Raw genomic sequence first — 15,290 nt, 5'->3', positions numbered from 1 at the left:
TGGTCTATAATGCTCCCTTGGAAATCACAGATGAGTGTGCAAATTTCCCTGGATCCTGCCACGATGCCTATATTCTGGCACACTCAGGCATATATATACAGTATACTGTGCATATATATATTTAATAAACCAATACAATATAAGGATATCAGATGGTAATATAACAAGATGATTTATGATGCAGAAAAAATATCAGGGCATTTTCTTGTTTCAAGTGAAAACTACTTATTATGCATCCAGAGAACCAATTTTTAAATTTGTGTGTATCTGATCCACATTGACCACATAACCACTGTTTCTCAGAATAATAAAGTGAGCTACTAACCTTTTCATTGCCACAGTCGCATTCCTCAGCTCTATCCACAAGCTTGTTGCCACATAAACTAAAGATCTTCTCAGGTAATGGAACATTCAATGTACAGTCTGCCCTTGTAGAAGAAATTAGCTCAGTATAACGCTTGATGCTGCACTCACTAAAGTGGATTGCTGAACTGTTAGAATAAATGAAAAAGCGAAGTTACTCATCTGTAGCAGGTGTTCTCCAAGGATAACAAGACATATGTTCTCACATGTGGGTGACATCATCCATGGAGCCTAGAATGGATGCTGCCCAGTGTTCTTTTCCCTTCCAGAAGCTTTTGACAGGCTTAACAGCGCATGCATGCATTTTTTCCTACTTGCTCCTGGGCAGGACCCATAGTAGGACAAAATGCATAATACATTCAACTCCTAAGGAGGGCATGTGAGAACCTAAGACCTGCTGTCCTTGGAGAAGACCTGCTACAGGTGAGTAACTTAGCTTTCTCAGAGGACAAGCAAGACAATTGGTTCTCACATGTGAGAATCTCTAGCTACCAGGCTCAGCAAAAACAACAATGATCAATAGGGACTTGCAATGCAAGGCTAATCAGAACCAATAACATAAAGAATATAAACATTGCTATTATGAAAGAATAGCCTAGATGGGTGGAGTTGGATTCTAGACTCCAAATAAATTCTGCAGAACTGTCTGACCAAACCAGTTGTCATGGCAGGTATTTTACTTGAGTAATTAGCAAGATGTGAATGTGCTCTACAAATCTCTTCAGTGGAAACTAATCTCAAGTTGGCTACTGTTCTGACATTGTGAGACTTGACTTGACCCTTTAGAATCAGTTCAGACTGGGTATAAATGAAGGCGATGCAATCTGCTAGTCAATTACAAAAAGTGCATTTAATAATGGCTGCCCCCATCCTCTTTGGGTCAAAGAAACAGAAAGCTAGGTGGACTGTAGTCTGCTCCAGATAGAAGTCTAAAGCCCACTTACTGTACAATTCAAGGTGTGCAGTGCACTGTTTCCAAGATAGAAATAAGATTTTAGTAAAAATGTTGGAAGGACAATTGATTGATTAAGACACTACCTTAGGGAACCCTGCCTGAATAGAAAAATTTGAATACTCAATCTAGCATAGAATTTTTATGTTTTCAGGCGGACTTTCTGGGACATCAGGCCGCACAGTGGTATAAAACTATTAGTGATTTGGTTAAAAAAAAGCCTAAAAATACTCTTAGGGATATTTGGAGCATTGAGATTAAGCATAATATTTCAGCATCTCAATGGCCACAAATTTGGTCTTGGAGAATGAGATCTACAATGTCAGCATCTATGAAACAAACTTGGTTTTTCTTGTTACATAGAGCTTTTTGGACCCCAGTTAGATTGCAAAAGTTAAATAGTTCTTTGTCTAATAGATGCTGGCATTGTAATCTGGATGTAGGGACTTTGGATCATTTTTTGTTCTATTGTCCCCATATCTTAGCCTTTTGGAACTCAATCTGAGATCAAGTAAATTGTTTATTGGAAAACCATGTAGCGTTATCTTATGATACTGTGCTTTTTGGTATGTCTATGAGAAAAAAGAGTCAGATATCAATATGTAATAACAAACTTTTATTGATTTTGACTGGAGTTGCCATCCAAAATATTACTAATAACTGGAAAGATCATAGTAGGCTCAATTTTAAGTTTTGGTGGAATTCAGTATGTCACATATATAGAATGGATAGATCAATAGCGGTACAGAATGGAAATTATAAAAATTTTATTAAAATTTTGGAGCCATTAACGTCCTTTTGTCATGATTGATGCCATTTTTCTAATATTTTTCTATTAATTATGTAAGATTTAGGGTTGGGTGGGGGATGGGTTTCCATTATATGAAAATATAATAAATAGAGGGATTTGAGGGTGGGAGGGGGAGGGTTATATTTATAATTATAAGATATAATGATAAGATGCACAAGTGCTTAGATTTATTTTATTTATTATAAATTTTTGTACACTTGATGAAAGTTTTAAAATGAATAAAGAATAAAATAAAAAAAAAAAGACACTACCTTAGGAAGGAACTTAGGATGCATGTAGAGAACTACTCTGTTGTGATGAAACTTTGCATAAGAACATAAGAAATGCCATTCTGGGCTACTTCAAAGACTCATTAAGCCCAGTATCCTGTTTCCAACAGTGGCCAACCCAGGTCACAGGTACCTAGCAAGATCCCAAGGAGTAAAACAGATTATTTTTGCCTGCTTATCCTAGGATTAAGCAGTGGATTTTCCCAGTCTATCTCAATAATAGCCTATGGACTTCTCGTTTAGGAAATTATCCAAACATTTTTTAAACCCTACTATATTAACTGATTTCACCACATTCTCTGGCAACAAATTCCAGAGTTTAATTACACGTTGATTAAATAAATATTTTCTCCAATTCGTTGCATGGTCATTCCCTCTGCCGCATCACTTATGATGTCATCAGTAATGTGGCACATGGCAGGCTCCAATGGGAGAAGGCTGTGAAGCAACCTGTTTAGAGTGCTGCCGACGCTGCTCTTTGTAGTTCTCATGGTCAGAGGTTAGGCGGGGTTCAGACGGGAGGGATAGATGGAAGGGTCAGTGGGGATTAGGCTACGCAGTGGGGACCGGGGGAGGGAAGCTGCTCAAGGGTTCTGCTGCATGGAAGGGAGGGATAGAAAGATGCTGCAGAGGGAAGGCACAAGGGGATAGGTGAGAGGGGAGGAAAGATGCTGTACATGTGGGGGAGAGAAAGGAAAGAGGAAGAATTGGGGTGAAGGAGAGGAAGGGAGAGATAATCATGTACATGAAAAAAATAAGACCTACCCTGAAAATAAGCCCTAGTGCATTTTTTTGGGCCCAAAATAATATAAGATACTGTCTTATTTTGGGGAAACATGGTAGTTACAGTTTCGGTTCCTTTTTCCCACAAGAATCACTGCACCTGCTCACATTAAAGGTCATCTGCCATTTTGATGACCCCAGGTCCCTTTGCAATTTTTTACAATCCTCTTGTGATTGAACAACTTTGTGTCATCAGCAAATCTAATTATCTCACTAGTTATTCCCATCAATAGATCATTGATCAATGTTAAAAACAGCAGTCCCAGCAGAGACTCCTGGGGAACCCCAATATTTACCTTTCTCCATTGAGAATATTGACCATTTAAACCTACTCTGTTTTCTATCTTTCAATCAGTTCTTAACCCATAATAAGACATTGTCTTCTATCCCATGACTTTTGAGAGATCCCCGAGGAGACCATTCAGCGGTAGGCCCTGAAAATGCAAGGACAAGGTCTACAAGAAAAAAATCAGGCCTAGGACAAGATGGATTCTATAAATCTACATCTCTGCATCGTAGCTGGCTATTCATATAAAAACAGCAGCAGATGAAGTTTCAGAGCAAGTGCTGGGGACATTTCTACAGAGAGGGGCTGTTCATCAGATAAGGACTAAATGTAGCATTATAAACAGAATAACCTGTTGTGCCATAGGTACCAGGGAAAAACAGTCACAGGGCAATGACTGGAAAGAGATGTTCTGAGTATACAGCATTAGGCACATATTCACTGACCGCAACACCTAAGGAGGAGAAGAAAAGAGGTGGAAGAAGAGGAAGGGGGCCATTGAGAAAGGTGGAGTGTGTGGCGCAGTGGTTGGATCTACAGCCTCAGCACCCTGGGGTTGTGGGTTCAAACCCCGCACTGCTCCTTGTGACTCTAGGCAAGTCACTTAATCCTCCATAGCCCCAGGTACTTTAGATAGATTGTGAGCCCACCAGGACAGAGAGGGAAAATGCTTGAGTACCTGATTGTAAAACCCGCTTAGATAACCTTGATAGGCGGTATATAAAATCTTAATAAACTTGAAACTTGGAGTTCATGTTCAGAGGGTCTTGTGGTCAGATCCAGTGACAAGCTGTCAGGGCAGATAAGAAGTTGTTTTTTGGACAACACCCCAAGTCTTGAAATGAACTAAGGTAACATGCCAGATAGTGTAAATAACATGAAGAAAGGTGAAGCTTGAAGAATGGTCAGAAATTTGGCAGCTAAAATTTAATCCTAAAAAATGCAAGGTCATGCATTTGGACTGCAAAAACCAGAGGGAATGGTACAGTTTAGGGGGTGAAGAACTTATGTACATAATGGAAGGGCGGAACTTGGGTGTGATTATATGTGATGATCTTAAGGTGGCCAAACAGGTTGAAACTAGAAGGATGCTAGGTTGCATAGGGAGAGGTATGGCCAGTAGGAAAAAGGAGGTATTGATACCTCTGTATAAGACTCTGGTGAGACCTCATTTAGAATATTATGTACAATTCTGGAGGCCGCACCTTCAAAAAGATATAAAAAGGATGGAGTCGGTCCAGAGGAAGGCTACTAAAATGGTGTGAGGTCTTCATGATAAGGTGTATGGGGACAGACTTAAAAGATCTCAATCTGTATACTTTGGAGGAAAGGCGGGAGAGGGGAGATATGATAGAGACGTTTAAATACTTACGTAATATAAATGTGCATGAGTCGAGTCTCTTTCATTTGAAAAGAAACTCTACAATGAGAGGGCATAGGATGAAGTTAGTGTGGAGTCAGCTGGCGCCAAGCTCTCCAGCTGATACCACACTATCTGACATTTACATCTCACCTTAGCATGGGAGCCAGCTCTGCCCTGTCTCTTGCATCAAGCTTTTTTAAATCTTGGCGCCAAGCTCTCCAGCTGACTCCGCACTAGCTATCATCCCATGTCAGTTGGCACCAATCTCTCCAGCTGACGCCACACTAGCCAACATTTACATCTCACCTTAGCATGGGAGCCAGCGCCGCCCTGTCTCTTGTGTCAAGCTTTGTTAAAAGCTTGACGCCAAGCTCACCAGCTGACTCCACACTAGCTGACATTTATATCTCACTTCGGTGTGGAAGCCAGCTCCACCCTGTCTCTTGCGTGCAGCGTTAAGCTTTTCTAAAAGCCTGCGCCTAACGGTTTCTCCTTTTCTGGTGCCTTCTATCCTACTTTTACTTATAGTACTGTCTTACTGTGTTTCTGGAACCAGCTAAGTCAGCTATTTTATAATTTTTTTATCTAATGGTTCTAGATTAGTTCCTGTGGCTTCTGTTAATTTTCATCATGAAGCCCCAATTCTGGTTCCTTTTTCTCTTACTCTGTTCATTTTTCAATACTACTCATTGTACAAAATCTCTTTCCCCCAATGTATCTGGCTATACTAGTGATAGTGAGATCTGCCCTGGTCTTAGAATCCTCATACTGGTGCGCACCAGAAGTTATTCTTCTAAAAAATCCCCTCGGGTTGCTAATTATGCATCTCTAAAGCCTGTACCAACTACCAACTTGCTAAGTCTTGCTTTTGACTCGCTCACTCCAGTCTCGATATTATATTGCAATGTTAGATCAGCATGCAACAAGACTCAAGTATTAAATGATTTACTAGGGAATTTTGATCCTGAATTCTTGTGCATCACTAAATCTTGGATTGCAAAAGATGATTTATTTATACAAAATGAGCTTTGTTCCCATGGTTACCAAGGTCTTTTCTCTTCTAGAAATTGCCGGAGAGGAGGCAGCCTGGCACTTTTCTATAAATCATTTTTCGATGTACAGCTTTTCGAAAAGGGTAGTGATACATCATTAGAATATATGCTAGCCACTGTCAACGATGAGCTCCATCATCACTGTTGGGTATTTTGCTATTATATCATCCTCCAATTCCCTGGAACAAATCTTCTGAACTTGTTTTTTTATATCATAACAAGTGCTTTCTAAAATTTCAAAGATTACTTATTATTGGTGACTGAATTCAGCAGTTTTCTTACCTCTCTGGGTTTCCCCTCTCTCAAGACCTCTCCAACCCATGACAAGGGGCACAATATCATCAGTTTTCTCGACCTTACTGATTATAAAACTTTAGTCAAAGATGTCCATTGGGAACAAATCACTTGGTCTGACCACTTTTTAGGTGCCTTCGGTCTTCCTGTCTTCATGTCTCACCTTGAGACTCAATCCCATGCCTCAAAATCTATTAATTTCCACAAGAAAATTGCGATTTAACAGTTCTGGACCCAGTTTCTTAATCAGTTCACCTTCTGCCCTAAGCCTGATACCTCAGAAGTCAACTGCACAACTGGGTAAACCTTTCTGAGACTACTTATTGCTCTCTTGCTTCTCTATCTACTAAGACTGTTTCCTACTCCCGTAAAGCCCCCTAATATCTCCCTTATCATAGAGAACTGAAGCAGAAATGCTGAGCATTGGAGCATAAATGGAAAAAATCAAAATCTCCCGCAGATAGACAGTCTTGGAGGAACAGTATTAGGTTCTATAATACAGCATTAAAAAAAGCTAGGAAAAATTTTTACTGTGATAAAATTATCAGATCCAAAAATCAAAGCAGTTCTCTGTTTAACATCTGGCACACTTTAACTTCTAATAATGATTCATCTATACAGCCTTCTTCTCCAGGATGATCTAGCAAAAGTTTTTAATGACAAGGTCGTTGCCATATGAAACTCTTTTCCTTCATTAGCTTCTTACAATTCTCTTGTGACCAGCGACACTAATCTTATCCCAGTAGACAGAACCTGGACAGTCTTTGAGTATGTATCTGAGGCTTGGGTTTCACAATTGTGCCACAAACTAAGATCTTGTAAATGTGTCTTGAATCTGTTTCCTTCATACCTATATGAGAAAATTCCCTCCCAGGCCATTTCATCTCTTACCAGACTTATAAAGTCTGCCTTACTATCAAGTCTATTATCTGTAGAGATGGGTCACATTGTTCTGACCAAACTACTGAAAAAAGCTGATCTAGACCAAACTTCACAATCTAGTTATTGACCTATAACGAATATTCCTTTCCTGACCAAAATGTTAGAGCCTATCATATCTGCTCAGCTTTCATCATACTTAGAGAGATTTTCCATTCTTTTACCTTGCCAATATGGTTTCAGACCTACCTTTAGAACCAAATCTCTATTGGTCTCACTAATTTCAAAGGTTCAGCAACTACATTCATGTAATAAATTTGCAATCCTATTACAATTTGATCTATTTGCGGCCTTTGATGTCGTTCACCATGATTATCTTGATCTACCAACTTTCTGAGATAGGCATTGATTCTACAGTCTTAGACTAGTTCTTGAAATTCTTACGATCTCACTCATATACTGTTAATATGAATGGCACCATATCATCCCCTTGGAAGCCGTTATGCGGAGTCCCACAAAGATCACCTCTGTTCCCTATTTTTTTCAACATCTATATGTCTACTTTGAAACTTTTCTATCTATCTCCCTTTGAAACATTATATACATATGCAGATGACATCTTTGTCCTTCTTGAGATAGATTTGAATCTCACAAACCTCGCTGAGAATATAATAGCTTGTATAATGAAACTTCAATCGTGGGCCGTTACTGTACAAAAGAGCTGAATGAGTCCAAAACAAAACTACTTTGGCTTGGCCCAAAATTAGATCAGCTACCTTCGTCTGTTTCATTGCCTTCTGGATCTTCACTGCAGATTGAATTCTCAAGTAAAGTTTTGGGTGACATTATAAATTCAACACTCATTTAATGACTTTAATTATCTGGTAAAAAAAAAAAAAAAGTTTTAGTCTCCATATGCTGAGAAAAGTGAGATCCTGTTTCCACCAACACTTTGCTGTCCTTGTACAATCAATCATTCTTTTGAGGTTTAATTATTGTAGTTTGGTCTACTTAAGTCTAACCAAGAAAAGTCTTCAAGGACTTCAATAGATCCAAAATACTGCAGCTAAAATGATCTTCTCAAAAAGCAAATTTGTTCATGTTTCCCTGCTTTTGTTAAAACTTCACTGGCTCCCAGTAATCTCTAGGGTTTACTTTAAATGTGCCTGCCTAACATTCAAGATCTTGCATGGCACTCTTCCTCCTTTAATTCCTTTATCTTGAAATTCTGTGAGACCTGATATTACCAGATCTATCCAAAAGCTTAAATTATCTTTCCCCTCGTTAAAAGGCATTATCTTTACTGGAAAATTAGGGAAATATCTTTACTTTAAAATTACCGAGCTCTGGAATAATTTTCCTGCCCAGCTGTGAAACTTGGCTCTTCCAATTATTTTTAAAACATTTGAAAGCTTGGCTATTTTAAAAAATGTAAATTTCGCTGCTCTCTATATAATCACTAATTCTCATTATATTTTCCTTCTTTAAATTTCTTGTAAACCGTGCCGAGCTCTATCTTTATAGAGAAGATGCAGTATATAAGTTTAGTTTAGAGGAAATACTTTTTTAGAGAAGGGATGGTAGATGCACGGAACAGTCTCCTGGAAGAGGTGGTGGAAACGGAGACTGTGTCTGAATTCAAAAGGGCCTGGGATAGGCAAGTGGGATTGCTGACAGAAAGAGATAATGGTTACTGTGGATGGGCAGACTAGATGGGCCATTTGGCCTTTATCTGCTGTCATGTTTCTATGAGACATGATCAATTACAAAGTACAAAAATATATAACCCTTTTGACAATAGCCAATACTATCCAAGAAATAATGATGATATCCAATTAACAATTGGCTAACACACTTAGTCCCTTGGACAAAGAGTCTGAACTGGGAAAAAAATAAAGTAAAAAAAATTAAATAGAGTAGAAAAAATTCTTTAAATAATGGACATCAGTATGAGCCCTTGATAAATGAACAAGGAATTATGGCTCGGGCCGTGTCTCATAGGTGACCAGCACCGGACCAGAGTCTAAATGAGAACTGCCCCATATATCATTTAGTCCTTTGTAAAGTTATCAAACATGTGAATAAAATCACACTCCCAGAAAAATATTCTTTATATATATATATATATATATATATAAAATAAACAGCAACTGAGTGGTGGAAAGCAGCCCCGCTCCGCCTGTTGACCCTCCACAAACCTCCCGGCTCCAGCGGCATAGGCAGCACTATAAACATGCTGCTATGCACCCTTCTACTGACAATTTCCTCTGCCGCGTCTCTGATGACATCATGGGAGAGGAAATCGGCAGTAGAAGGCTGCGAAGCAGCATGTTTAAAGTGCTGCCTACGTGGCTGGAGCCCGGAGTTTTGTCGGTGGTGGGAGGGTCAGGAGCAGGACAGATCGAGCAGGACAACGGCAGTAAAAGAAGGGGGAGGGGCCGAACGGAGCAGGTCAGATCGTGGTAAGAGAAGGGAAAGGGGGTGGGGGAAAATGCTGCTACTGCTACACAGGGACTTGGAGGGGAAGGGAAATACCGCTGTTGCTTCTGCACAGAAAAGGGGGGGGGGAGATAGGAGGGAAATGCTCTTGCTGCTGCATAGGGAAGTGGGATGGAAATGGTGCTGCACAGGGAAATGGGGAAAATGACAGGCAGACAGCGGGAGGGAGGGAGGGAGACAGAAAGAAAGAAAGACACAGAGGCAGGGAGAGGGACAGAAAGACAGAGAAAGGGGGCCAGGGAGAGAATGTCAGTGGGAGGGAGACAGACAGACATATATTCTAGCACCTCTTAATGTAACAGGTTTAATGACTAGATAATAAAACCCTAAGTGGCGCATGCACACTCCTACCTGCGTGTTCCGTATGTCCGTGGCCGGAAGGAGTGCGCATGCGCGCCTACAACTGCCCCACACTCGCGAAGGGAGAAGATACAGAAACAAAGAAAGACAGCCAGGGAGAGAGACAGTAAGACAGGGGGCCAGGGAAGAGACAGAGACACACAGGGGGACAGAGACAGAAAGAAAGGGGGGCAGGGAGAGAGATAAAAAACATAAAGTAAGAAAGAAACGCCTCAGCGACCTATAGTGCTAAAAGTCTACACATCAATTCTAGCACCCGTTAATGTAAAGGGCTTAAACACTAGTATATATATATATATATATATATATATCTATTGTGGCCTTGCCTGTCCCCAAGTAAGCAGGTAGCCCTGGCTCGGCCACAGGTAAGATTCTTGTAGCGTCTTTTATGTGGCTGGTTGAAGGAAAAACCCGGACAACGGATTTTCAAGAAAACTTCTCCAGATTTATTAATGCTCCAAAAGAAAATGTTCAAACAGATAATTACTCCCCAGAGTTCACTGATGCAATTTCACGTACTCTCGTCCAGGCAACCTGCACTGGGCTTTAGGGTCAGGAACCAAACAGTTCTTGTCAACAGAAAATAGTCATATTAAAAACAGAAAAATCAAATGTGTCTCCAGTTCCTTTACTGACCCCTATTTTCCTTCTTGGGAATGTCTGGCATCTCCTAGCCACTGCTCCTACTCACATACAGCTGGGCACATCCTGTGCTGGCTCTCGGATTCCTCATATAATGCTTCAGTCCAAGAGGAACAAAACTGTTAACTTTTCTTTTCTTGTTTCTCCCTTTACCACGTTGTCCCCTCAAAGGACGTGCACAGCTCTGCCTGTCAAGCTGTGCAGGGCAAGCCTCCCTTTTCTTAAGGTCTTCAGACCCACCCAATTATGCCCCTATCTTCCTTTGGATTCAGTTCTCATGGTAGCATGGCAAAACAAACTTTAAATAAATATTTTCCTTAATTGGGCAGAGCTGTTTTTGCCTTGCTGATAGCCCTTTAGCTTTAGCTCAAGGTTTTAAATAACCAGGACTGGCTTGCATATGGGACAGGATAGAACTTTCATACTTCATTCCCTCCCATATCCATGCCATCATCAAACCCACTCTCCTCTGGAATACTACTCATCTCCCATTCAGCATCCAGGGATTCAGGGCTGTCTCTCCAGACGTTTATTTCATGTTGTTCCTCCCATCTCCCTCTTTGCCTGCCTGCAATCTCTCTTACAACGTTTTCTCTCTGAGGGGAACCTCCCAGGCCCTCCTCCTAAGACTTGCTGGGCCAGGTACCATACTTCCCGGGGATTACACTTCCCCTCCTGCTGGGCTAGCTTCCTGCAAACGTTCGTGGCTGGGGATTAGGAACTCTGTGGAAGCTGCACTCTCTGTGTTACTGGACTCTCCCAATTAGAGCCAGCTGAGCTTCCTTGATTCCTCTGTCCGATTCCTATTTGAGGCTGCCTGGCCTGCACACCACGAGGGCTGACTCCACCCCCTCCTAGGTTGGTTTCATGTTTCTGGGCTTGAGGAAAGGAGTAATAGGGGAAATAGTTAGTGTTCAGTGCCCTCCCCACCTGACTTTTGGGTTGTGACACAACCTGCTTTTTCTCTTTTCTTTCTGGCTGAGCAGGCTGTCCATGCTCCCTGCCAGTGCTTGCAGGGTTAAGGGCTGTACTCTGGACAGGTCTGGCCATCCTTTGGACCATGACAGGAGCTTCCCTGTCACATAACCCCCTACTTAAACCACTATTAGTCCTTTGCTTCCTTGAACCCTCAGCGGACTCTTCCCCTAACCACGACAGGACATCTGCATTTTTGTGAAGAGCCCCGGGTCTATGTACTACCTTAAAGTTATAGGGCTGGAGCGCCAAATACCATCGGGTCAATTGGGCATTACTATTTTTCATCTTCTCCAACCATGTTAGGGCCACATGATCTGTCACCAGCATGAAGGTCCTCCCCTCCAGATAGTATTTTAGGGTGTCGATGGCCCATCTAATGGCCATTCTTTCTCTACCGTGGAGTAAGCCTGCTCACGGGGCTGTAATTTCCTGCTCAGATACATGGTGGGATGATCCCTATCCTGATGTAACTGGGATAAGACCGCTCCTAATCCCTCCTGGGAAGTATCTGTCTGTAAAAGGAAAGGTTTTCCAAAATCCACCCCTTTTAATATGGGATCATAACACAAACACTTCCTGAGCTGTTCAAATCCCATATTCGCCCTCTACGACCAAGCCAACTGAGTAGGCAAATTTTTCTTTAGCATATCCGTGAGGTATATGGGGTATAAACCTTCGATAGTACCCCACTAATCCCAAGAACCCCCTCAATTGTCTTTTGTTCCCGGGATGGGGATACTCCCTGATGCACCTTACTTTGTCCAGTAACGGTCGAATCTGCCCTTGCCTCACCTGGTACCCCAAATACTTCACCTGGGTTTGCCCAAACCAGCATTTCTGGGAATTAACTGCGAGTCCCGCTTTTCCCAAGGCTATCAACACCACTTTCACCGCTTCTAAGTGTTCCTGCCAAGTCTGGGTGAAGATGATGATATCATCCATATACGCAGCTGAGTATTCTTCATGCCCTTCTAGAACCTTATTTACAATTCTTTAGCAACTTACAGCAGCGCCATGCAATCCAAACGGCATGCGGCGGAACTGGAAGAAGCCCTGGGGTGTTTGGAATGTGGTCTTTTGTCTCGCTCCATCAGCTAAGGGAATCTGCCAGTATCCCTTGCATAAATCTAAGGTTGATAAATAGCAGACCTTCCCCAACCTGTCCAGTAGGTCCTCAATGCGCGACATGGGATACGCATCGAACTCTGATATGGCGTTTCCCCCCAGAAGTCTATACAGAACCGTGTTGTTCCATCGGACTTGGGCACTAACACAATGGGATTATTCCATGGGCTATGCGATTCCTCAATCACCCCCAGGTCCAGCATCTCTCACACCAGCTGCCTCACTTCCCCTCATCTACTCTCGGGCAGCCTGTAGGGCTGGCGACAAACAATCCTCCCCGGGGCTGTAATAATCTCATGTTTTCCCAGCTTAGTATACCCCGGTCTAGAGGACAACACTGCTGAGAATTGCCTCAACAATTCCATCTGGTGCTTTTGGACTTCTGTCAGAGTATCCCCTATCTTGGGCGGTGCGGCCTTCCCTATTTCCGCTACCTGGGGACCTAACTCCTCCTCTTCCTCCACTCCACCCTGGGTGTATAACACCGTTATTCTTTCCATGGTTTCAGCAAATTGACATGAAAAGTCTGCTCTCGCCCCTTATCATCTCTCACCCAGTAGTCTACAGCATTCAACCTTTCCACAATTTCCCCAGGACCCCTCCATCGGGCCGCAAACTTGTGGGGATCATCTGGCACTAGGACCAGGACCCTGTCTCCCATGGATAGATCCCTAGTGTGGGTTGTCCGGTCATAGTAGGTCTTTTGTTTGGCCTGACTCTCCCGAAGGGCCTGTTGGTTCAATTTTGTCAGCTCCCACAATCTACCCCTCAATACCTTGCAAATATGACAGCACATTCACATTCTGTTCCTTCTGGGGCTCCCAATTCTCCCTAATAACATCCAGAAGGCCACGTAAGGGTCTACCATAAAGAAGTTCAAACAGGGACACTCTGAGGGACTCCTGTATGTTTTCCCGGGCCACATACAGGCAAAAGGGCACCCACAGATCCCTATCTCTAAGATCTCCGGCCGCTCCCTTCCATATCATCCTCTTCAGGGTCTGGTTGATATGTTCAACTAGACCATTAGCTTGGGGATGATAAGCTGAAGTGTTCAGATGTCCAATACCAAAGGCCGCCAGGAAGGCCTCAACCATCCCAGACTGAAAATTGGTACCCTTATCCTTCAACACTTCCCGCGGAAACCCCACCTGGCAGAAGATTTTTGTTAATTCCTGTACAAGAATTGGGGCAGAAGTGGACCTGAGGGGTACTCCCCATGGGAAACGTATTGCGTAATCTATGACCACCAAAATATATTCATGGCCCCTCTGACTTTTATCTAGAGGCCCCACCATATCCACCCCTATACGAGCTAGGGGCTCCTCCACTCTAGGCAACGGTATCAACGGTGCCTTTGGGGGTTTACACCCTGTCAATTTTTGACACGAGGGACAGGTATCACAAAATTCCCTTACTTCTTTATAAATACCGGGCCAGTAGAACTGAGCCAAGATTTGTTCTAAAGTATTGTCCCTGCCCCTGTGTCCTGCCAAGGGATGTTCATGGGCCAACTTTAGGATGGTTTGTCTGAAAACCCCTGGCACCACTAACTGCCTCCAAGGCCTCCCCCCTCCTTTCCTTAGAGTTTCCCTGTACAGAAGACCCCCTTCTTCCTTAAATCTCGGGTACACGTCCGAGGCCTCCCGGACCTGTTCCAGGCATGCTTTAAAACTTCATCCTCCTTTTGCTCATGGAGAAAGACTGGGAATTTTGCCAACACCTTCCCTGGGATCCAGGGACGAAAGGAACCACCCTGTCTATCCTTCCCCGAGCCTCGTCTTGAAGGGCCTACCGCCCTCTCCGACCTGTTAGCCAGAACCATTCCCTCTCTTCTGTACTGCTCGAACCCAACCCAATCTCTTCCCAGAATTAGGGGAACTGGGGGTCGGGATACCAGAGCTCCTCCGGCCCTGATATTGGATGCTAACCCTCCACAGAGCATATGGTGTGGAAACCCCATGCACACAGTTCAGTTTTACCTCCCCTGCGGGATGCACACATTCAGGGCCCACCTTCATCACAATATTGGCCCAGATGGAGAGAGCAATGAGGGACTGGTCAGCCCCCGAATCCACTAAGGCCGTCATCTGTATCCCCTCCACCTTAACCAATATGTTAGGTTCCGGGGATGATTTGGCCTTGGCAGCTAACATAACATTCTTTCCCCCCCAACCTGTGGGTGATGTTAGATCCCACCACTGCCACAAACTTCCTGTGGCCGGGCCTGTCCCTGAGTAGGTGGGAAGCCCTGGCTCGGACACAGGTAAGATTCTTGTAGCACCTTTTATGTGGCTGGTTGAAGGAAAAACCCGGACAATGGATTTTCAAGAAAACTTCACCAGATTTATTAATGCTCCAAAAGAAAATGTTCAAACAGGTAATTACTCCCCAGAGTTCACTGATGCAATTTCATGTACTCTTGTCCAGGCAACCTGCACTGGGCTTTAGGGTCAGGAACCAAACAGTTCTTGTCAACAGAAAAGAGTCATATTCAAAACAGAAAAATCAAATGTGTCCCCAGTTCCTTTACTGACCCCTATTCTCCTTTTTGGGGATGGCTGGCATCTCCTAGCCACTGCTCCTCCTCACATACAGCCGGGCACGTCCCGTGCTGGCTCTCGGATTCCTCAC

General features: G+C 43.0%; 1 protein-coding gene across 1 annotated transcript in view; it reads right to left on the bottom strand.

Moving 5' to 3' along the window:
• The window catches only part of LOC117362933 (disintegrin and metalloproteinase domain-containing protein 9-like), a 570,152-nt gene that overhangs the window by 56,645 nt on the left and 498,217 nt on the right, over positions 1 to 15,290 (bottom strand). Inside the window, exon 10 of the mRNA XM_033950023.1 lies at positions 326 to 491. Within this exon, the coding sequence (XP_033805914.1) occupies positions 326 to 491 (166 nt within the window). The remainder of the gene's footprint in view (positions 1 to 325; positions 492 to 15,290) is intronic.

The sequence above is a fragment of the Geotrypetes seraphini genome, chromosome 6, assembly GCF_902459505.1.
Source record: "Geotrypetes seraphini chromosome 6, aGeoSer1.1, whole genome shotgun sequence".
In the NCBI taxonomy this organism is placed as follows: Eukaryota; Metazoa; Chordata; class Amphibia; order Gymnophiona; family Dermophiidae; genus Geotrypetes; species Geotrypetes seraphini.
Note: the sequence above shows the minus strand (reverse complement) of the source record. Positions and strands in the feature narration are given on the sequence as shown.